Source organism: Arvicola amphibius, chromosome 12, assembly GCF_903992535.2.
Source record: "Arvicola amphibius chromosome 12, mArvAmp1.2, whole genome shotgun sequence".
Taxonomy (NCBI): Eukaryota; Metazoa; Chordata; class Mammalia; order Rodentia; family Cricetidae; genus Arvicola; species Arvicola amphibius.
This window is the reverse complement of record NC_052058.2, coordinates 71029135-71043768: the sequence shown is the minus strand read 5'-3', so window position 1 is coordinate 71043768 and position 14634 is coordinate 71029135. Positions and strand designations below refer to the sequence as shown.

The window sequence follows — 14634 nt, the reverse complement described above, 5'->3', positions numbered from 1 at the left end:
AGAAATTTGTGATGATTAGCTAACATAATGCCAAGGTAAGTTGTAGAGCCAGGTTCATACAATTTTGGACTTGGGAATTGAACCCATGCCGTAGTTCCCACCTGTTCTGTTAAGCTTGCAAGAGTACTTTCTCTCTGAATAAACTTTCAGGATTATGTTACTGTGAAACTGATTACAAGTTTAGCTTATGAGAAACATTAATGTTCTAAGTTAATTTTGCCATTTTTCTCTGATTTACAAATGTAAAAGCAAGTCCATGTTATATGTACTATAGAATATTGTAAATGGCATCTCGTGTATTTTGGACTGTCATATTTAATGAAACTAGAAATATGACATAAAGTGTAAGTTTCTCTTTATTGCCATCCTTGGTTAAATCAACTTCAGATCTTCTATGAAGCTCTTTCTTTAAAAATGTCAAAATTGTTATGACTCAAACGTACCATTAACTTCTTCTTAAATACTGCTTTTCTTACATAAGCAAGTCACTTTGGGAACACTTTAATTACTCTACAACATACTCAGTTTTTCCCTAATATGGTATATGTAATTTTTCATGAATTTCTTTAGTTATAGATGCTATTAGCGTATATGAAAAATAGATTTTTGGTGAGCGCTTAAGCCAAGGGGTACATTTTTAATGTCACAAATTTTTGTTAACACAAGTTTATTTTGAGAGGGAACAAATTGTGGAAAATAATTGAGCAAAAAAAAATTGTTTTAGTATCTAGCATATACTCAAAATACTTAGTGCCACAGCATTTCAAACAGACTTTGGAGTAATTGTCTACAGACCAGCTGAGAGTATCACCTTGGACCTCTGTCCTGTCGTTTCTTAATGTCAGTTGTGTTTCTTCATGTGTAGAGTGCAGCTGTAATTCTTACAAGGAATTGTGGCTTGAACAATTTGTGTGCTAAGCACTTTGGGTGCCTTGACTGACTTACTGAGCAGAACCCTCCCCAGCCTCCTCAGTTCTTGTCCTGCTCATTTTTAGAGGATGCTCTTTAGAGTGCAGAACTTTGTTCTATGCTGATCTTAGTAGCACTGAGACTAATAGGTGTAACCGTCTAGAATTATTTTTCAGTTTTCATTTTAATTAAAATATAATTGCATTTACTTGCCCCATTCATTTCCTTTCTTTAGCCCCTCCCAAGTCTTTTCCCTCTAACTCCTTCCATGTGCCTCCTCCACTCTCAAATTGATAGCCTCCGCTTCTCCAGTTTCCATTATTATATGTATGGATGTATGTACAGAGGCATGTATGTATAAATATCTAAATACAACCTGAGTCCCATTTTTGGGTTTTTTTTTTTTTTGTGTGTGTGTATACATAACTTCGGGATTTTTGTGTATGTTGGGCAACCAGTTGTGGACTCATCCTGGGATAGGCTAACTCTTCCAGCTGTCATCAGTTGCCTGTAGTTTCCTGTCCCGAATGTGTAACACCATGAGATATTCTTTTGTTTATTTATTTATTTATTATTATATATGCATGTTTCCTAACTCTCTCCCAATTTAACCCCACTTTCAAGTGTTATGCCAGAGCTCAGAAAACTTCAGGTTGGGATAATCAATTTATATGTGTATTTCAGTGTTTCAGGGAGTAATCAATGTGGTTGGGGTAAAGTTGGTTTGTTTTGTTGTTGTTGTTGTTGCTGCTGCTGCTGCTGTTTTTAAAACAATAGAAATATTTTATTCAGTGTGTATCCAGATTATTTCTAGTTTGGCTAAAACACCTTTCTAACTTTTAAAGGGAGTCACCCAAGGAGATTATACACCTATGGAAGACAGTGAAGAAACGTCACAATCTCTACAAATCGATCTTGGACCACTTCAGTCAGATCAGCAAACTACTTCTTCCCAGGATGGTCAAGGCAAAGGAGATGATGTAATTGTAATTGACAGTGATGATGAAGATGATGATGAAGAAAACGATGGAGAACATGAAGTGAGTTTAGTATGGAAAAGCTCTGGTGTTCATCAGCTTTCTTTCTGCTCTCATTCTTTAAACTCCCCCAGTGCATTGTGCGCATGGGCCTTGAGCTCTGTATCTTCTTCTCTCTACCCTATTGCTGGGTCAGTCAGGGGGCTTCAAGTCTATGGTGCTTCTAATACATCAGCTTGTGAGTTCTCATTCCCAGTCTGTTTCAGTTGGTTATCAGGTTTTCCTTTTATACTGGTTAGTTCAGGAGTGTGACATGTATTTTAAAAAAAAAAATCACAGAGCCAGCGATGGATAATCCGTTTTTAATTTTTTTGTTTACCTTGTTTAGGAGAATTATTTTGTTACTTACTGGAGGTAGGATTTTGGTGTATAGCCCAGGCCTGCTAGGAACTCCCCAAAATTCTCCAGCTTGTCTCCTGAGTGCTGGGATTATAGAAATGCATGGCCTCCCCAGCTTGTTTGTTTTGTAAACAGTTGCTGTGCCATTTAGAATTTGTTTCAAATTTCATCTTCAGTCTTAGTAAATTAATGACTGTGGATCTAATGATACATGCTGTTTCTGGAGATAAAAAGAAAAAATAGGAGCCGGTAGTTGCTTTGTTTATTTTTCCTCCTGGTACCCTGTACCCATTTCCAAAGTAAATAGGTCCTCACCCATATCAGGTGAGTGTTAGGTAGAATTTGGTATTTTTTCCCGTTGAAATTGAATTCTGTATTGGTGGTTTTCTTACTTTAGTTTTGTTTGTTATAAAGCATGTTTTTAAAATTACTATGGTTTTATTTTATTCTTTAATTCTACTCATGTTTGGATATAAATAAAGTGAACCGTTTGACACTTGGTAGACTCTTGTTATAGCCAATCTCATGGAAACAGCATTCAGAGTTGATCACTATTTAATTCCGTAAACTGTTTTAGTTTGTTTCTTCCTTGCTGTGAAGTTAAACCCATACAACTCTTGAAGCACTTCTATATCCTAATCAATATTAAGTCATTTAAAGTATATATTCAGATGTGCACAATGAGTAGGCCTACACTTTATTCACACTTGGGCTTTTTCTCCTAGGATTATGAAGAAGATGAGGATGATGAGGATGAGGATGAAGACGACACGGGGATGGGAGATGAGGGTGAAGATAGTAATGAAGGAACTGGTAGTGCAGATGGTAATGATGGATATGAAGCTGATGATGCTGAGGTAACTGGTTAGAGTTGTGACTGTTTCCTTAAAGCTGTGCTTAGAAGGCTTGCTGTTTTCCTGTGATTAGAAAAGCCTGTGTCACCAGGATAATAAAAGTCTTTATACCGTTGGAGTTTGTTTGGCTTGCTTGGTTTGGTTTTCCTCTGGTTTGTTTGCTTGTAATCATTTGATGTGTCTTTCTATTTAAGCTGTTCATTTGATTTGCTTCAGTCATTACATTTTGTTCTTAGGGTGGTGATGGGACTGACCCAGGTACAGAAACAGAAGAGAGTATGGGTGGAGCCGAAAGCAATCAGAGAGCTGCTGACTCTCAAAACAGCGGTAAGATCATTGGTTTTTAATAGGACATTTCTGGTAATAGTTTCTAAGGGAGAATTGTACTTTAGATTACATATAACTCCAGTAAATTGGTACTAGGACAGGGTCTTATTAACAAGTTTCTGCCCTCATGACGTGTTCTATTAGATGTCATTATTGTATGTCCACCTCATTGAACTGCCATAAGAGTCAGACATCCTGGAATCTCTAATGTAGCACAGAGCCGTGTGTGTAGATGCATGTCTTTAGATTTTTTTTTTTTTTGCATGAGTTTAGTTATTATCTCTAAGTAAAAATTAATTTTTTTAGGAAGAGATATTTAGGAAGAGCCATTTTACCCACATATGTGTTCCATAAAACTTCTTTTATGGGAAGGAGCTATTTTTGTAATCAAGGAAAATTAAGTCTAGTAGTCTGAGTAAAATTAAGGGTATAGTTGAATTTGACCCATTTCTGGTTATTTATGGGACTGGAGAAATGGCTCAGTGATTAAGAGCACTCACTGCCCTTGAAAGGACAGGAAGTTCAGATCTCAGACTCACATGGAGGCTCACAGCAACTCCATCCACACTCTTCCAGCCTTCATGGACACCAGGAGTGCATGTGGTGGACAGAAATGCATGCGGGCAAAAGCACTCACATACAGAATAAGTTACTACTCTTGTGGCTCTCTTTACTTGTCCCAAATTCTTAAAATAAACTAAGTGTGAGTTAATCTGAATCACAAAAATGTGAAATGATTTAAATACCTCAGAGATACCAAATGTCAAGAGAAGGTTCTGATTCTAGATCAAATATAAACTGTTCTCTGGTATCCTGCTTTCCATAGTGGAAGACATCAGAAGATCTAGACACCTGAGTAAGTAACAATTGAAATTTGCAGTTTAGAAGAACCAAAGTCTAAGCATATCACTAGGTGAGGCTTTTCCTTATTTGTCTTGATTGACATGGTGTTTCTCTAGAAAGAGTTAAGTAATGTGCACACTTACTAAGAATAATATTGGGGGGAATTAAAAAATTTTAAAAAAAAGAATAATACTGGACTGGAGAAATGATCCTGTGGTTAAGAGTACATACTGCTCTTCCAGTGGACATGAGTTTGGTACCCGTAGTAGGTGGCATAGAGCCACCTGTAACTCATTCTCAAAGGATCCAATGTTCTCTTCTAGCTTCCATAAGCACATACATGAACATACACAAATATACATTTGCACGCTTAAACATTAAGAAAAAAAACAGCATAAGCCAAAATTTAATAAGTATTTTAGTTGTCATGTGTTGGGTTAGTGCTTAAGTCCATCTTTGAATTTTGAGGAGAGTACTTACTTGTGTGTTGTTTGCTCTGTTATGACCCTGAGTGAAGCATAGAGGTACATGTTTATAATCCCAGCACTTGAAGGTAGGGAAACCAGGAGTTGATGGCCAGCCTCCTACATAGCAAGTTTGAAGTCAGCCTGGACTCTTGAGACTCTGTCTCAAATCCTTCAAGAACAACAAAGAAAAGGTTAAGCCTGGTTTCTAAGCAGAGCTCTTTCTTCCGTAGGTGAGGGAAGCACAAGTGCAGCAGAGTCCTCTTTCTCTCAAGAGGCTGCTCGGGAGCAGCAGCCCACGTCAGCATCTGAGAGGCAGACCCCGCGAGCGCCCCAGTCACCAAGACGCCCACCACATCCTCTTCCCCCACGCCTGACCATTCATGCTCCACCTCAGGAGTTGGGGCCACCAGTTCAGGTATTGACAGAAAACAACTTCTAAAAAAAGGCACTTTTGGTTTTTTGAGACAGGGTTTCTCTGTAGCTTTGGGGCCTGTTCTGGAACTAGCTCTTGTAGACCAGGCTGATCCCAAACTCACAGAGATCCGCCCGCCTCTGCCTCCCAAGTGCTGGGATTAAAGGCGTGCACCAGTACCACCTGGCAAAAGTGGCACCTTTTGAAATGGTCTTTTCCATTAGACAGATTCCATCTGTTATTCCTTCCCTCCTTCCAGATGTTACATGCACTTTTAATGTTTTGGCATGCTGTAACATGGAACTAAACACCACTTTCTTTAAAATATAACAGTTTACATTCACAAATGAATTGACATTTGGAAACATGGCTTGCTAAAACGTGTGTGTGTGGTACACAGATTTTTTTAAATTAGTGTTCCACCTTTTTTCACATTTATAATTAAATATTTCCACTTAGTTGATTGATAACCCTATTATATTGAGCATAGAATAGGTTTGGTCATATCTTAGTCAAAAGCTCAGCAGGGAATATACAAAGGTTCCATCAAGTGAGCCTGGGCTTTACTCCTCTGACATGGGGAATATAGTGAGAACTATTATATATAAATCAAGCTATGTAAATTACATATAAATAAGAGTAGTGGAGGAACTGGAGAGATAGTTCAGTGGTTAAGAGCACTGTCTGCTCTTCCAAAGGTCCTGAATTTAATTCCCAGCAACCACATGGTGACTCATAACCATCCATAATGAGATCTGGTGACCTTTTCTGGTATGCAGGTATACATACAGACAGAACACTGTATACATACAAATAAATAAATCTTTATTTAAAAAAAAAAACTTTGAAGAAAAAAAAAAGAGTAGTGGAAATCAGGTGTATGACTTTAATCCCGCACTCAGGAGGCAGAGGCAGGCTTGAACTCAGTGAGCTCAAGGTAAGCCTGATCTACAAAGCCAATTGCAGGACCATCAGGGCTATACTGAAAAATCCTGTCTCAAAAAAAGAAAAAAATAGTGAAATTACCTCATTTGAAAATACTAAGCGTAAAGGGATCATTTGTGTATGTCACAAAGCATTCAAGCCTGTCAATTCAAGGTTGTCTTAGCTGTGGAGTAATAAGCCAGTTGCTGTATAAGCTTTGATGGAAAAACATCACTTGTTAATTCTTAATCAAGGAGTGTGTATGAGTGTTCAAATTAAATACTGGCATGCCTTTTGGTTCATATCTATGTCATATAATTTAAAATATGTCACTGATATTTGTAATAAATAGTAGCAACTTAGAAATGTCTTGTTACAAGTCTTCTACAGTTACTTCATTGTCTTTGGTGGTTTTTTTATTGCCTAATTCGTTAAAACAAATGTGATTCCTTCTCTAACACAGAGAATTCAGATGACCCGGAGGCAGTCTGTAGGACGTGGACTTCAATTAACTCCAGGAATAGGTGGTATGGTTAGTATCTAGTCATCATGTGTGCATTAATCCACATGTACATGGTTAGGCCCATTAAGTCCTGCATTCTGTCTTTGTTTCAGCAACAACACTTTTTTGATGATGAAGACAGAACAGTTCCAAGTACCCCAACTCTTGTGGTGCCGCATCGCACTGATGGCTTTGCTGAAGCTATTCAGTAAGTTGATGAAATGGGGATGTTGGTGACTCATCATCTGCTTTCTGTTTACCTCATAAATTGATTTTTTTTTTTGGATATGTTATTTGTAGAGTCCTACCCTACTGTCCGTTAGTCTGCACATGGAGTAGGAGGATCATGAGAAAGTAGTGTTAAGGAAGTTTATATAGGGTGAATAAAATACATCTTGTAGTAAGAGAGCATGACAGTGCTTAAGAGTGTGGTCTTTGAGTCAGGTGGTGGCGCATGCCTTTAATCCCAGCATTTAGGAGGCAGAGGCAGGCAGATCTCTGAGTTCGAGACCACCCTGGTCTATACAGCTAGTTCCAGGACAGGCGCCAAAGCTACACAAAGAAACCCTGACTCAAACAACAACAACAAAAATCATGTGGTTTCTACATCAGAATGCTGTGTTTAAAACCTCCCTCTAGGGCTGCTGTCCCTTCTTCTGATACTTCAGTTTGTGCTTACAGGTTTAGAATCTCCCTGACACATAGTAAATGCTGTGTAGTGCTGGTGGAGGTGTTTGTCATTGCGGTAGTCATGATAGATGGTGTATTGTGAAAGTTTAGGGTATGAGTAACCAGCTGTCTCCTGTCTGTCTAGGACAGAGATGGGGTGAGTGATGTTTGTTAATACAAATGAAGTAATTATTCCAAAAATTAATAAGGGAGGACATTAATTGAACCTTACAGTTTCTAATAATTAGCATTTCTGCGCATTATTTAAACCTTATAGCTATAAGGATAGATGGTATTGTTGCATGAGAACTACCTTAATACATTCCATGCCACAACCCTAGTGTCCTCAATTTATGTACCAGTTCCAGCGTGAGCCTTTTGAAGAAATTTGGAGTTTAAATACCAGTCAACCTCTTGAGATTTGGGGCCAATTAAACAGGCTGAAAATTAGAAGCATGGTATAGGAGTTCTCAAGATTTTTAGAGCAGGACTAGAGAGATGGCTCAGTGGTTAAAAGCACTGGTGGTTAAGAGCCAGGGGTCCTGAGTTCAATTCCCAGCAACCACATGGTGATTCGCAACTATCCATAATGAGATATAGGGCCCTCTTCTAGTATGTAGCTGTACATGCAGGAGGAACACTGTTTATGTAGTAAATAAATCTTTTAAAAAATTATTGTTAGAGCAGCTGTATAGAGATAGATTTGAAAACTAACCTGAAGGAAAGATTTTCGCTAAAAGTATACTTTTGAGTAAAATTAAAAATTAACTCATATAAATTACAGAGGCATAATCCATAAACACGTATAATTATGTGTAGCTTAAGAAAAAGAGTGGGAAAGAAGTGAGACTGGGTTTTGTGTTTTGAATAGGCAATGGGATAGATGATATTATTGTTAGGATACAGGGAGAAAGCAACCTAGTCATCTAATGCTAGGGTTTTTCTAAATCTTAGAGCTAGATTTTGCGTACAGTAGGCCAGGAAGTAACTTATACACAAAACAGTGAAAACTGAAACTAAAAAAACTTTTTGTTTGCTTGTTTGCTTCTTGTTCCATGTGTTTCAGACAAGTTCAAAAATCAGCATAGTTCAAAGAAGCTAAAAGTTAGATTACAAATTATTCATATTGCTAAATTCAGTGATGATATTATTGGAAGAAACCCTTTGTTGATATCATTTTCATTCCTTGCTTATTGATTTTTTTTTTAATTTTCCTTTTCATGGTTTAAACAGGCAGCATTAAATTTCCCATTAATCTAATTTTTGTCCACTTAGTTCCCCACAGGTTGCCGGTGTTCCTAGATTCCGGTTTGGGCCACCTGAAGACATGCCACAGACAAGTTCCAGTCACTCTGATCTTGGCCAGCTTGCTTCTCAAGGAGGTAAAATTGCCAAATAAGCCTGAGATTTCTTAATTGTATGTATTGGCAGAAGTTAGTATGCTATGAGTTCCTTTAACTTGCTATAATATTATCCCTGTCCTAATTTATAAAGCCACCAGTGTGGCATTGTCTTTTCTAATCTCATGAGCGCAGTTCTAGTTCCTTTAGCCTAAAGACTTTTTGTATTTGTATATGATCTTAATTACTGTTCTATTGCTATAATGAAACACCATGACCAAGACACTTATAAAAGCAGGACCTAATTGGGGGCTTACAGTTTCAGAGGATGTGTCCGTTATCATCATGGCAGGGAGCAGGTACTGGAAACTGAGAGCTTTACATCCTGGTCTGCAAGAGAGGAGAGAGAAACACTGGGCTTGGAATGGCTTTTGAAACCTCAGAGGCCACCCTCAGTGACACCTCCTCACAAGGCCATACCTCCATCAAGACTACACCTCCTAATCATTCTCAGACAGTTCAGCTAACTAGGGACCAAGCATTCAGACATGAACATTTGGGAGCCATTCTCATTCAAACCACCACATATATCTTCAAAGATAATAGTGATCCAATAAATATTCTAAGAATTACCAGCTGTTTTAAATTTAGGAGTACACTGTAATTTTGTTTACACTTGAGTTGTGGCATACCTAATTAAGTATATGGCTAACTAAACTGTCCTTATTAACCTTTGTTTTAAAAGTAAAGTATGAGATATAAAATAAAATGACCCCAAAATTAAGTAGAGTTGATGATACCTGCATTTGGATTATACTGTTTGTGGAATTAATTACCATTTAGTCCACTAGTGGAGTTAGGCGTGTTTCGGGGAAACTGGCATTTTGCAAGTGAGTAGAGAAGGCTAATACCTACTGCTAACTCGCTTTGAAACCATGGGGATGTTTAAGTTTCACTAGCAGTAGAAAAACTGATACGATGTATTTATTTTGAATACAGTAAAGATACATTGCTGCTTATTCAGCCTAATGTAGGAAGGAGAAAAGCTGTTCTGTAGATCCCTCTGACATGATGAGTAGGCAGAGATGTTCCCCCCACCCCAGCACTTTCCAGAGCCACAGAAACAGACTGCATTTCTTAAAAAGAGTCTCATTCCTGGGGTGCATCTGAAAGGCGATACAGTATAACAGTCATATTTTTGCCTAGAAAGCAGCACTCCACCAAGGTGGGCAGAACTGCTTATAAACAAGGTTCCCTCTCCCGGGTGGAGACTGACTCTAGGATGCTGCTCACAGGATGCTGCAGAACGGTGGGTGGGTCCCTTTTGGCTCTGCATCAGAATAAATGCTATTTCTATAGAAAATATTCAAGATAGTCATCCTTGTCATCCTCTGCTTAAGAAAGGGATTGCTGAATTACAAAGAAGTAAAAACCTTAGCAGTTATGTGAGGAATGGATTTCAACAGAGTACTTGTTGATAGTTGGATACGCCATAAAATTAGCTTGTTTTAAACTGTTAACAAAATCACTTTTTGTGTGTGTGCAATTAATATATTCTAATAAGAATAAAAAAGATATTTTTGCTAATTGCTTGGAGTACTTTAATTAGTGTTAAAGTGTTTAAAAGAAGTGTAGAGTATGTATTGAACTTGATTTTTTTTCCTTTATGGAGCAACTAAATTACGAGCTTAAAAAAAATTGTACACTTTGTGCTAATTCTTTTCTTTGTGTTCTTTTAGTCATTCACTGATGCTCACAATTGTCTCTAGGTTTGGGAATGTATGAAACACCCCTCTTTCTGGCTCATGAGGAAGAGTCTGGTGGCCGCAGTGTTCCCACTACACCTCTCCAAGTAGCAGCCCCAGGTTGGTGCCAGACAAATTGGGACATTTTATTTTATTGGTGACATAGAACCCCATTGGACCTATTCTGGCTCAAAATTAATGAACCACAAAGGTAAATGTGTTTATTTTCTTTCTTTCTAAGTGACTGTGTTTACTGAGAGTACCACGTCTGATGCTTCAGAGCATGCTTCTCAGTCTGTTCCCATGGTGACAACATCCACGGGCACTTTATCCACAACAAACGAAACAGCCGCTGCTGACGATGGAGATGAAGTGTTTGTGGAGGCAGAGTCTGAAGGGTATGATTTTGTTGTGTAGTTTTTGTATGTTGTCAATAATTGTTCGCTTGAGCAAGCAAATGCATCAGAGTCTGTTCTCAGTGTTACCCTACTCTGTGGCTAAGCCAAAGCCTATGTTTGGAAAAGCTGCCTTGCCTTCAGAATCAAACCAGCTTCAGAATTTAGGGTTACTATGAGAGACAATTTTAAAAAGCATTATTGAAAACTTTTTTTTTCATTCTAAGGACACAAATAATTTGCTAAAAGGAGCCCATGGAGAATTAAGTTTCAAACTGGAATCTAATTCTTTTAAAATAGGAAATTTGTACTGTTTAATGGTCAGAAACATTGCTGGTAGAACACGGGTTTTCTGCTTAGAGCTCAAGGACTCTTTGACGATGTTTCATAAGCCGGGTCTACTGGGGTACTATAAGGTAAAGAGCAGGTCTGTTTGTATTCTTTAACATTGGTACTTAATTTTGAGGGGGTTGTAAATCCCACTGAGAATACTAGCTGCTACTAATTCTCTACATGTTTTCGGGTCACTTTATATTTGTCCTACACAGTATTCCTAAAATGTATCACTTTCCATCATAGTAGTTAAGTTCAGAGGGTGTTAACAGTAATTTGCTTAGACTATTCTACTGGTAGCCAGCTCGGGTGAGACTTGAAACCTTAACTTCCGCCCCGTGCTGTTTATACCTCCCCATCTTGCAACGTCTTGGGTAAGTTGTTGCCAGCAACCGTACTAATGTCTTCAGGTGATAAAGGAGGAAAGATTAGAGCAGATTCAGGTTTTTACTAGCTACCGTCATGTGCTTCTTAAAGGGAGAAAGATGAAAATATAGCCACTGAATCAGGTACTCTCATACCCATAACTTGTTACTCGTGGTGACTTACTGATCGGCTGTTACTAGTTGAGGCAATTGTGAATAACTCTTGCCTTTTGTTTGAGAGTTTATCAAAGTCTAATATATTCCTGTGAGTGTCAAGAATGTAAACATTTTTGTCAAATGGTGAAGGAGGGCTGCTGAATCAGTGGGAAAACAAAAAGCAAAATTGGAGGACATCCTAGTAAGAACGGAGGTGAAAGGAAGACAGCTGGAGTCCTTGCTCCCAACCCCTGCTCTGCTTTCTTTAGTAAAAAAAAAATGACAATCTTTATCAGAGTCTAATTTTTTAGTTAAAACTAGAACCCTGGAACTGTTTACAAAGTAAATCAAAAAGAACTTGGGAACATGGGTTACTTTCTAGATTCCGTTTTACGTTTTCTAATCAACATTTATTTTCTTAGTATTAGTTCAGAGGCAGGCCTAGAAATTGATAGCCAACAGGAAGAGGAGCCTGTGCAGGCATCTGATGAGTCCGATCTCCCCTCAACCAGCCAGGACCCTCCGTCCAGCTCTTCTGTGGGTAAGGACTGTGCGCATGCAGCCTGCATTTATTTCCCTTGTCTGCAGAGATGCTTACCAGAGACACAGCTCTCATGTCCACACTCCTGACTTGTAAAACACATTCCTTAATTTTTATCATTAAAAGGAGCTTATTACGACAAAATTCTGGTGTTCTGGCATTGATAGAAGCACGAAGATGGTAGATCCACACCAGAAGAGTAGTTTACTTATATTTCATCCAGATAAACAGTGTCAGCACAGGTCCTGTAAAGTGTTTGGGTCTCCAAACTGTGCTACTTAGATTCTGGTTTTTTTTCTCAGATCCTATGAATTATTCACCTGTCTAAAGGTGCTCTTGAATTGGAGGGGTGGTTGTATTGGGAAGGAATCGAAGGAGTGTTTCCCCAGCTCTCTGCCAGAGGAGCTTTGAACTGGAGGTTTGGAGGTGGGACTCCATTTACTTCAAAACCATGTGTGAAATTTACTAATTTAAAGTTTTTAAATTTAACTTTGGAAAGATTATGTCTTTCCTATAATAAAAGATACTTCTGTGGGATAGGCATCTTTTGAGTATTAACTGTGTGTCAGGCTATTGTCAAGCCTTTTACACATTATTTGGGTCTCACAACAAGCCAGTTTGGTAGTGTCCATTCCCATATTTTAGGTATGAAGACTAAAGCATAGAAAAGTTAAATTGCTTCACAAGGTCATGTAGCTAATATGCTGTAGGCCAGGATGCAAGTTTTTCTCTAGAAACTCCACTCAGTAAAACTGCATGCTAAGCTTTATAATCTTAGCATGCGTAAGGCAAATCACCTTCAGTTTTGAGGAAATTTACCTTTCATTTATGGAAATGGAATACTCCATCATGATGGTTATTCTGAAATTTTTATAGAACAATCATGTTGTGACAGACTTGCTTAATTGTATTTTATATTCACATAATTTTGCTGTCCCCAAATTTCTTCCTATCCCTCTTAGTTGCTTTTCTGCCATTTCAGCCGCTTGCCTTATAGTTGTAGGTTCAACTCTTGTCCATATTTTACAGCTGGCTACTTTACATAGCCACATTTCATACTGAATCTCGTGGTCAAAATTGCAAATAGCTTTATGCACAAAAAGATCAGAAATTTTAAATATAATTATTAGTCCTGTTCATGTTCTCTAAGAATTGTATTCCCTCAATAGTAGAAGTAATAGTAGTTGCCAAACTAGCCCTTGTGTAAGAAAATGTGGTTGGTTGTTACTAGAAAATAGAATGCCATTACATTAATCTTATTCTCTGGCTGGGTACTCATTCATCAAATTTGAATGTCTAACATAACTAGGAATGTCACAGAAAATGTGGCCAAAAAACTAACATTTGGAAAAGGATCAAAGCTATGCAGTTGTATAAAGTCCCATAAGCAAATGGGTTGTGTCTGAGAGACGTTCAACATCAGCTAGGAGGTCATCATGGCTGGAGCAGAATGAGGACTGAGACTGGGAAACTTGTGATGAAGGAAAAGCAAGTAGATCTTTGTCGTTGTTTTGAGTCTCATAGAGATGGAACACAGTTGAAATTCCTCACATAGATTAATGATATGATGCTGCTGCAGGCAGTTTGGCCAGGGTGTATAAAGAGGCTAAAATTTAGTAATGAGCAGAAACAGCCAAATTTGGAAGCTGTTGAAATGCAGAGTAGTGCCAGTGACTTCACCAAGATATAGCTGTGTGGTTCTGGTGAGTTTGTTTAAATTTGAGCTGACAGGATTTGCTAATGATTTGATTTGAAGTATTAGACAGAACTGCAAGTCAGAGATGATAGGATATTTTTGTCTTCTCTAGAATCTGATTCATTGTTACCATAATTCGCCTGCCCCTGGCATCCTGTGTATACCAGAGAGTTATCTTAAATAAAAACCTCCTAAGTTAGTTGAGTGGTTGAACAAATAAACTCCTATGTTTTTTTTCTCCAAGTAGATTGTTTTGATATTGTGTTTTGGGTTTTTTTTGTTACTGGTTTTATTTGTTTGTTTGTTTTGAGACTGGGTTTCTCTGTAACCTTGGTGCCTACCCTGGAACTAGCTCTTGTAGACCAGGCTGGCCTCAGACTTACAGAGATCCGCCTGCCTCTGCCTCCCAAGAACTGGGACTAAAGGCGTGCGCCTTGTTTTTACTTTTTAATTGTACCAGTTTTTGTGTTTGTGTGGTTGTTTAGTTTCCTTCCCTCTGAAGAAGCAAACTTGAATATTGAAAACAATGGGCATATCTGAATTTGTGTACTTATCTAGTAATTAATTGTAGCAGCTTTGTTGTTAAAATTGTATCTTAATGCATTCTTTAGATACTAGCAGCAGTCAGCCAAAGCCTTTCAGAAGAGTAAGACTTCAGACAACATTGAGACAAGGCGTTCGTGGTCGTCAGTTTAACAGACAGAGAGGTGAGTTTCCAAGGTACAGATTAGTTGATGTGTGGGATAATAACATGTGCAACAAGTTTCTAAGGTAAATTGT

At 38.2% G+C, this 14634-nt stretch overlaps 1 protein-coding gene across 1 annotated transcript in view; it reads left to right on the top strand.

Moving 5' to 3' along the window:
- The window catches only part of Tpr (translocated promoter region, nuclear basket protein), a 58851-nt gene that overhangs the window by 43575 nt on the left and 642 nt on the right, over window positions 1-14634 (top strand). Inside the window, exons 41-51 of the mRNA XM_038349116.1 lie at window positions 1755-1949; window positions 3011-3142; window positions 3376-3466; window positions 5007-5191; window positions 6576-6644; window positions 6728-6822; window positions 8559-8665; window positions 10393-10488; window positions 10610-10766; window positions 12040-12158; window positions 14466-14561. Of these exons, the coding sequence (XP_038205044.1) occupies window positions 1755-1949; window positions 3011-3142; window positions 3376-3466; window positions 5007-5191; window positions 6576-6644; window positions 6728-6822; window positions 8559-8665; window positions 10393-10488; window positions 10610-10766; window positions 12040-12158; window positions 14466-14561 (1342 nt within the window). The remainder of the gene's footprint in view (window positions 1-1754; window positions 1950-3010; window positions 3143-3375; window positions 3467-5006; window positions 5192-6575; window positions 6645-6727; window positions 6823-8558; window positions 8666-10392; window positions 10489-10609; window positions 10767-12039; window positions 12159-14465; window positions 14562-14634) is intronic.